The following is a 10,000-nucleotide window of genomic DNA, read 5'->3' as shown; positions in this document are numbered from 1 at the left end:
GATATTTAAATGACTACACACCATGGGATCCACCGGAGGCTAATGATGGATGCTAAAAAAGGCAAATAAAATACTATTAGATCTGGGTTTAAGTGACATTAAACAAACCCGAGATGTCTGGTATTGGCAAAGGAGAATGCAAGCACGAGTCCTGAAAAAGAAAAAACGCGGGATTGGCATAGATTCTGTAAATTCGGTTTACGTCTGCGTATCGAAAAAAGATCGATCTCTAAAGATGAGTAAAAAAGCTGGTAGTAAAGTGAGTAAATAATAAATGAATACCCTGGCAGCTAACGTACAATTATATACGTAGCAGGTTATTTATAATACACATGGTATGATTTGATTGTTGGTCATACTTCTCACATCTTCTATCTATCTCTCTCTCTCTCTCTCTCTCACATTCCATTGAAGTCCTGACAATCTTCCTATAGTGTTGTTGAATAACCCCCTCCCCCAAAAAACTTTATGAACATAAAAACAAAATAATAATGTTTGTGGGAGGAAGGTCTCAGGGGGGGAATAAACTGGAGGTTTAAAGAGCCGGCAGCCTCTTTTTATGAGGATTATAAAAAGTCAAAATGTGAGCTAAGCAAAAAGTGAGTGAGGAGAAGGCTAATTTAAGAGAGAAAATATGGACCTTTATGTACTGCACTTTAGAAATACTGTGCGCGTGTCCGTGTGTGTGCGTGTGTGTGTGTCTCCTTAATGGAGTATTTCTTAAAAGGTTCGCTATTAGCCTGCAGTGACCCACACTCTACGCACGCTCACACACACACACACACACATACACACACACACTCACAGAAGGCGGTGAGGTCGGGGGTGGAGGTGGAGAAGGGGTCGTCCTTCCTCAGAGTTCCTCCCAGCTTGGATGCGCTCTTCTGGGCCGCGGTGGAACACGACACCGGACCCATCTCCCTCTGCTGGGCCGCGGTGGAACTGCATGCCGACTCCTTCTGCTTCTTGGCCAGCTTGCTGTGCACACGCACGCACGCACGCACACACACATGCACGCACGCACGCACACACATCACACATGCGTACATACACACACAAAGAGAGAGAGACGGAGAGAGAGAGAGAGAGATGGAGAGAGACAGAGAGAGAGAGAGAGCATGTCAGCAAGGTGTTTTATGGATGGTTCGACTGGCAGGAGTGCAGATGTAAATTTACATTTTTATATCATAATATATCAGCCGTTCATCTGTGTATGACACACACTCACTTAACGCACGCATGCACGCACGCACGCACACACACATGCACAGTGGGTTTACTGTTTAGTAATCAGAACTCAAGAGGTTCATTTTATTTTGAGTATCTGCCGATAACGATTTTTCCCAATCCTATAGGCTATTTATATTTATATAATCCTATAGGCTATTTATATTTATATAATCCTATAGGCTATTTATATTTTTATTGAACCATATCACAAAAGTACAATATACAAAATCACAGACGATATCCAGTCTAATATCATGATATGGATTATTGATACTAGGGATGTGCCGATCACATTTTTGTTTTTGCTGCAGATCCGATTCCGATCATTTGAAAATGACGTGATCGGCCCCGATTTCAGATCACGTGATCGGATCGGGACAACCTATAACCATAACTAAAGAATGCATAGTCGCTTTAACAATATGATTCATATAGTAATAACCTCCTTTAGTTACGTGGCTGGATTAGGATTATCCATGGATAAAATTAGTTAATGTCATTGTTATTTTTTTAAATGGCAAATAAAGTATTCTATCCATTCTATCTATCTACAATCCCATAGATCAAGACATAGCCTGGACAACGAAATAAAACATAAATGAATTAGTTAGTTAGTTAGTTAGTTAGTTATTAGTTAGTTAGTTCATTCATTCATCCATCCATTTGTAGAAGGCGCCACAAATTGACGTTGTCAATCCTGGGTATGCAGCCCGTCCGCCCGCCCGCCCGCCTGCCTGCCCGCCCGCCTGCCTGCCCGCCGCCTGCCCGCCCGTCTGCCCGCCCGCCTGCCTGCCCGCCCGCCCGCCTGCCTGCCTGCCCGCCCGCCTGCCTGCCCGCCCGCCTGCCTGCCCGCCGCCTGCCCGCCCGCCTGCCCGCCCGCCTGCCCGCCCGCCCGCCTGCCTGCCTGCCCGCCTGCCTGCCTGTCCGCCTGCCTGCCCGCCCGCCTGCCTGCCTGGCTGCCCGCCCGCCTGCCTGCCCGCCCGCCCGCCTGCCTGTCCGCCTGCCTGCCCGCCCGCCCGCCCGCCTGCCTGCCCGCCCACCTGCCTGCCTGGCTGCCCGCCTGCCTGCCCGCCCGCCTGCCTGCAGCCTGTCCGCCTGCCGGCCCGCCCGCCCGCCTGCCTGCCCGCCCGCCCGCCCGCCTGCCTGCCTGTCCGCCTGCCTGCCTGCCCGCCCGCCTGCCTGCCTGCCTGTCCGCCTGCCTGCCTGCCCGCCTGCCTGCCTGCCCGCCCGCCTGCCTGCCCGCCCGCCTGCCTGCCTGGCTGCCCGCCCGCCTGCCTGCCCGCCCGCCTGCCTGCCTGCCTGCCTGCCTGCCTGTCCGCCTGCCTGCCTGCCTGCCCGCCCGCCTGCCTGCATCCCTGTCCGCCTGCCTGCCTGCCTGCATGCCTGTCCGCCCGCCTGCCTGCCTGCCTGTCCGCCTGCCCGCCCGCCCGCCTGCCTGCCCGCCCGCCTGCCTGCATGCCTGTCTGTCTGCCCGTCTGTGTTAGCAGTTTCCTTTGTCTTCATTTTTAACTTCCAGTTGTCACGACAACAAACAAAAACAGCAGAGCGATAAAGAAACATGTCCGTCTGGTGTTTTTAGACGTTTGTTTCCAGTTCTTTCAGTAAAATGTTGTGCTTCAAGTCTCAGCGGGAAGACAGATGGTCACACTATCATGAAATAAAGCCTTTTGGAAAACAAAACATACTGATGGATGTAGCCCAGTTGACGCAAGACAATTCACCCTAACGTTTTAAACAAAATAACATTTCTAAATTGTGTCTTTTTTTTGCTCCAGTGGGGAAATGACAGAATTTCCATGACAGAAAGAAAAACAACTAAACGTGATTTGTTTTTCACATTAAGTCTGGACCACTTTCATACAACGAGCCTTAATTACGTGATTCAGATTCAGAAAACTGTATCGATTCTGAAAAGATAAACTGATTTTCACCTCATGCTGTGAATACATGATTAGAATATTATGATGACTAAGATTAGATTGACTAGGACAAGATATTCAGAAAACAAAAGAAAGGTGCATTAAAACATGCATGCACGCGCGCAGGCACGCACGCATGCTTTGCTCAACTCACTGAGTTCCACAGGGAATTCAACCCTCAACCCTGTTCCATGGTACGATGATTTGGACTTATAAAACTCCTACATACATCCATATCTGGGTCTCTGGGTCTGTCCCATCTTTTTGTCCCGCAACACGTACCGTATAATAAACGATATAAACGTATTTCACGATTTTAGTGAAATACTTCCTTCACTTTAATACAAATGAATACTGTCTATAACAGACAATAACAAGACAGTGTAGGAGAGACAGGACAGCTGAGAGGGAGACAGTGTATGAGAGACAGACAGTAGGACAGCTGAGAGAGAGACAGTGTAGGAGAGACAGACAGTAGGACAGCTGAGAGACAGACAGTAGGAGAGACAGACAGTAGGACAACTGAGAGGGAGACTGTGTAGGAGAGACAGACAGTAGGACAGTGTAGGAGAGACAGACAGACAGTAGGACAGCTGAGAGACAGACAGTAGGAGAGACAGACAGTAGGACAACTGAGAGGGAGACTGTGTAGGAGAGACAGACAGTAGGACAGTGTAGGAGAGACAGACAGACAGTAGGACAGCTGAGAGGGAGACAGACAGTAGGATAGACAGACAGACAGTAGGACAGCTGAGAGGGAGACAGTGCAGGAGAGACAGACAGACAGTAGGACAGCTGAGAGGGAGACAGACAGTAGGATAGACAGACAGTAGGACAGCTGAGAGGGAGACAGTGCAGGAGAGACAGACAGACAGTAGGACAGCTGAGAGGGAGACAGTGCAGGTGAGACAGACAGACAGTAGGACAGCTGAGAGGGAGACAGTGCAGGAGAGACAGACAGACAGTAGGACAGCTGAGAGACAGACAGTGCAGGAGAGACAGACAGACAGTAGGACAGCTGAGAGGGAGACAGTGCAGGAGAGACAGACAGACAGTAGGACAGCTGAGAGGGAGACAGTGCAGGAGAGACAGACAGACAGTAGGACAGCTGAGAGGGAGACAGTGCAGGAGAGACAGACAGTTGGATCTGGCAGTGAGATAAATACTCTGGAGAAATCCCCCACACAGATTGAATTTATCTGATGCCCAGTCACGACTGTGTGTGTGTGTGTGTGTGTGTGTGTGTGTGTGTGTGTGTGTGTGTGTGTGTGTGTGTGTGTGTGTGTGTGTGTGTGTGTGTGTGTGTGCGCGCGCGCGTGTGAGTGGTCTCGACCACTGCAGTGAGGACAGCATAATAACAGTGTATGTGTGAACGCCTCCATACGTTTCATAAGATGGACAGAAAGGTTTTGTCTGGAAAGTAACAGCATTCACTTTCCAAACGGTTCACTTTGCTACGTTGTGTAGTGTAGACGTGGACACACATCTACAGATTTCTGTGTGCTATATACCCACACAGCGGTGAAGAGACATCTCAAACTGAATGAAAAAATTTTAGATGTTAAAAGATGTTTTTGGCACTCATTTTGGCGAGGTTTTGTCCAAAGCGTGTTTTGCTATACTTTCCAATATTTTCTAAACAACACACAGATGTAAAGGGTGGAGTTAGGTGGTTTCCTCCAGACATATTACGGTTCTTAGTCTCTTCTGTGTGTCTGATGTGTTTTTGTTTGTCTTGTAGATTTTATTATTAGTATTATTTATTATGCTGCTGTAACGCCTCAATTTCCCTTCAGGGATAATAAAGTATATCTCATCTCATCAACATGACAATCTAATTCATGTCCCAATTAAAACAGTTCTTAATTATTCACTGCAAGAACAACTTCTATTAAAAAAAAGTAGATCCTGGCTATACCAGGGAGAGAATCTTCCTCCTGACAGAGAAACTAGTGCCTGTTTATTCAGCCAGTCTGTGTTAGACGTACACTTTTTCCCCAAACAAAACACATCGATAAACTAAACTTAACTGGTAGCTCAATCTCACGGTAACTAAGACATCCCTTGTTAGCCTAGCTACTTAGCCTCACAGCAGAGAATCCAGCACAGGTGGTTTGCAAGTGTGGAATCTGGAACTAATAATTCTTCATAAGTATAGTGCTCATCTTGAATGCTGTCATCTGGAGGTGTCGATTTGAGAGCTTGTCTCACGTCAAGTTCTCAGCCCTGGGCTGGGGTGTCGATGGTTTGTTTATACTCCTGGGTGACACACCCAAAGGACATTTACATGCAAAGGGCCAGTGGATCAAAGGGCTACAGTGATCTACCTTCCAGGGAGTGGCCACGGGCCAGTCTGGATCAATGTGTATTGTAACTCTTTTTAAACCAGTTTGATTTCAATGTAACTTGGTCATTCCCCCTGACGGCGCAAGGCCGCCGAAGGTGAGCTTATGCTGTAAACCTGTGCTGTGTACTCTGAATAAACAACATCGGAACATCTCTGATCTGCTGTCTGCCGTGTCACTACTCTCTCCGTGTTTGGTGTCGAGTCGAGCAGATACCACACAAGCAATGGGGAGCGCTTGTTTTTTGTATTTTTTTGTTTTTTCTACAAGCCTTTCCTGAAGCCCCAGTCACTTACACGGGCGGTGTTTTGAAGGTTGGGGCTTGTAAGTAAAACAAGTGCTTCCCTCGATCAGCTACAGATATGCTGGATCACCGTAGTAACAAATAATGTACCTTTTATTCATACAAGCTGATCTAAGGAGTAGATTATAGTGTATTTTATCATGTCTACTAAACAAAAACCAGCCAGTCAGAATCAAGGATTGAGACTTTCCGTTTCAGAATGTCAATTCATCATGACATCAGGAGCAGTAACAGACTTTTATAATTAACCATGACTAATAAAACATAAAATACCTAATAAATAAATAAAATAATGCTAGTATGTTAATAAAAACAATGTGGTACATTATGCATCGCTGTTGTCGAGGAAGGCACAGCATGTTGTCAGGAGGTAATTGCAAACACACAGATCAGATGTATACATGTGAGTATAAGACAAGCAGGAGGGTGATTCCTGGGTGTTTATAGTTTGTAAATCTACTTACAGGTAATATGAGTAGGAATAAGCATGTCTTCTGACAGCGTGGTGAGATGAGGTGAAGGCAGGAGAGACAAAAATACCAGGTTAGTACGAGATTCCACTGTCACCTGAATAGATTACAATGTCATCTGCATAGAGTGCTTTGTCATCGGCATAGAGTGCTATATCTTCTGCATAGAGTGCTATGTCGTCTGCATAGAGTGCTATGTCATCTGCAGAGAGTGTTGTTAATTACATATCCCGTTGCGTGTTTGTGTGTGATAGTATAATAGCATTATAGGAAGGCAAGATAGAGAGAGAGAGAGAGAGAGGGGGGGGGGGGTAGATGAGGGAATGGATTCATGTCAAAGTGTCACACCATCCTGAGGGGGGGGGGGGGATAGATGAACACCATCCTGCTATTCAGGGACATGCGGCAGGGAACGCCATTGGGGAAAAAATATGTCAAAAGATGCTAAAAAAAATTAAATCTGGGAGAATAATCAGAGATACATTATGATTAAAAAAAATCCAGTTAACATTGAAGTGGACGGAGGGGAACCATTTCACTGCCGGACCATTTCCTGTTTATTCATCGCCTATAGGAACCGAGAGATAACCAAACGCTTGTGAATACGGCGATCTTACATTCAATAGAAACCTATAACAAAACTAGTTCTTGGCAGTCTGGGTCATTTGGCCAAAACTATCTCGTTCTTCGCAGTTAGTCAAGCTCCCTTCCAGCACCCCCATTAAATTCGTCTGGAGCCGCTGCTGTCCCCGGTTCAAATCTGATTTATTTTGGGGTGGTGCATTTATCCAAGGCGCTTTTCATAGATTGTGCATTACATTCACACACCTTTACATAGATTGTGCATTACATTCACACACCGATGCCGGGGGAAACCATGCAAGGTACCAACCTGCACAGGGAACTGCCCATAGATCCGAAGTTAGTCCGAACATGCACTGCTCCCGTGCTTGTGGTTAGGTTTAGGTTTGCTCCCGTGCTTGCGGTTAGGTTTAGGTTAGGGTTAGAGATAGGGATAGTAATTTCGGAACAATGAACCTTCTGACTAATGACACGGCACCCGGGAGAAATTAGAGGGTTCGGTGTCTTGCTCAAGGACACTTCGACGCTAACTCTGGGGGAGCCCACAGGGATCGAACTGGGAACCTCACGGTTCCCACCCGGCTGCTCTACCGGCCACTCCCCCCCCCCCTATGAAATATGATTTATTTGGGGGGGTCAACTGTTTCAAAGAACCGTTTAAGAAGCATTCTTTGACTGTTTGCCAGTGTGAGCAATCTGCCAGCTGGACCTGACAGCACATTCTCCGCCTCCTTGGTGAGACGTCCTTCGTCTTCACGTTTCAAAATGACATCAAGCTCTTCCTTCATCTATATTTTATTATATTTCTCATACGTATCGATCCTTGTAACTTATTTTGGAGACTTAAAACGGAAATCAATCCCATGGCCCTTAAAAATAACCCCACGGTCAAACAGTTTGCTTTCCGAGTGCCCGTGTGGAACAATGTGTGTGTGTTTGTGCATGCGTGCGTGTTGGCAAACCCTGCCATGCACACTTCCTCTAGTAAGAAACACACACACGCGCACACACACACACACACACACGCACGCGCACCTCTGAGGTTGTATAGGTTTCGTTCCAAGTAGAAAGTCAAGAAGGACGACAGGAAGATCAATATGTATCTTCCTGTTTAAAGAACTGCACACTCACTGGATTCTATAACACCTGTCTGTCTGTCTGTCTGTCTGTCTGTCTGTCTGTCTGTCTGTCTGTCTGTCTGTCTGCCTGCCTGCCTGCCTGCCTGCCTGCCTGCCTGCCTGCCTGCCTATCAGAAGAAAGCCGTACTATGAATTACTGCCTGTATCTGTGACAAACATTACACATCTGACCTTCACACAGAAAACGGGCAGAAACATAATATTCATGTCTTTTCATAAATCAACATTCTACACTTTTGAATTTGATTGATTGTACTACGGTGTCACACACACACACACACACACACACACACACACACACACACACACACACACACACACACACACACACACACACACACACACACACACACACACACACACACACACACACACACACACGTATATCAAAAGTATCAGATCTACAAGACCCAAACGCAGAGCTGAATCCCTAATTTCCGGTGTTATAGGATCCTTCTAGAATACGAACATTTCTGATGCATTATCCTGAGTTTGTTGATATGCGGCATATTATGTAAAATATGAACTCAAAATACAAACCTGAAGACAATATATTGTACTAGGATATGAGCGTAATTTAATTTTTTGTCATGTATGTGTTCAGAAAATTGGTTTTGTAAGCCAGTTCCTTTCAGAGTTGCATTGTAACACAGTTCTGTTTACACATGTCTTCATTCCCCATTTAATTGTACAAATACACATTGTACACATTGTTTTGTTTTGATAGTTGTATTCCACTTTTGTTTTCTCATGCCAAAAAGCAGAGAGAGAGAGAGACAGAGAGAGGAAAAGAGGTAAGCATGAGAGATAAATATTTGAATAAGTTAAGCTGACGATGCAAGTTCCTAATCACTCGCGCACACACACACACACACACACACACACACACACACACACACACACACACACACACACACACAGTGTCATTCCACTTGGCCTTGAACAGTGGCCTCCATCTACACCAGAAACACACTCGTTAATTCCCATGGTGACCATTAATTACTAACAGCCTGTGTTCTCCTGTCACACACAGCCATTAAACACACTCCCGCAGGCACACACGCAAGCACACATGCACTAGCTGCACACACACACACACACACACACACACACACACACACACACACACACACACACACACACACACACACACACACACACACACACACACACACACACACACACACACACACACACACACACACACACACATTCCGAGGAGGTAACGTTTATTTCCTAACATGAAGATGTATTTTGCTCTGGAATCCAACTACAGTATTTCCTGGGTATTAACAGATGGCAATTCTACAACAGGTCGTTTCGAGGAAGCAATCTGATTGGTTGAAACGGCTTCTAGCCGTGGATCAAACCAGCACCATTCACCACCTAATCAAAACAAATAATTCAGCTGCTCTGTTCTCCCAGAGCGCTAGCAAACTCGGTGGCTAGGCTAGCTAGTTTCTTGAGACATTTGTGGTCGTTGTGACTACATCTGTCATTAAAAATATATATTTTTCAGCGATTTTCTTAGTTTTAAGGGTAACTGTTGTAGAATTGCAATATTACACTCGAGGGTGTGGTTTAACGTGATTATTGCCACGACAGTGATGCGGTAGGGGAACGAGACGAAGGGGCGTGGCTACCGTTACAGTCTATGAACGGGAGCCACCCCCCGTTCGAGTCAAAATAAAAACCAACTAAGAAGAAGGGGGGAAGTCCCGCCTCGTTGTGTGGGCCAGCCAATGGCCAGCTGGGCCAAAACGGATCTAGAAAGATGGCGATTTACAATACAAGGACTGACTGGCTTCATTTTACGTCCATATCAGACCCGGCGAACGCTTTGTCCATATTATTTTACAGTCTATGGTTCAAACATACAATGATAAATACATAATCTGTCTCCGAGTCACTAGCAAAATGTAAAGCCTTAACAGCGGGGACAGCCTGGTGAATGTTCCGGTTATTTGTGGGAATTGGCAACTGCTGGCGAAGAGGCGATATTCAAATTTGT

At 46.2% G+C, this 10,000-nt stretch overlaps 1 protein-coding gene across 1 annotated transcript in view; it reads right to left on the bottom strand.

The window, feature by feature from the left end:
- ptprt (protein tyrosine phosphatase receptor type T) overlaps positions 1 to 10,000 on the bottom strand; it is a gene marked incomplete at its 3' end in the record, with an annotated part of 169,603 nt that overhangs the window by 35,406 nt on the left and 124,197 nt on the right. Inside the window, exons 18-19 of the mRNA XM_080790372.1 lie at positions 6,263 to 6,292; positions 806 to 978 (exon numbers count right to left, since the gene is read on the bottom strand). Coding sequence (XP_080646498.1) covers positions 806 to 978; positions 6,263 to 6,292 — 203 coding nt within the window. The remainder of the gene's footprint in view (positions 1 to 805; positions 979 to 6,262; positions 6,293 to 10,000) is intronic.

Source organism: Protomyctophum bolini (genome assembly GCF_963924005.1).
Source record: "Protomyctophum bolini genome assembly, chromosome: 2".
NCBI classification, from domain to species: domain Eukaryota; kingdom Metazoa; phylum Chordata; class Actinopteri; order Myctophiformes; family Myctophidae; genus Protomyctophum; species Protomyctophum bolini.
This window is presented reverse-complemented; position numbering and strand designations above follow the sequence as displayed.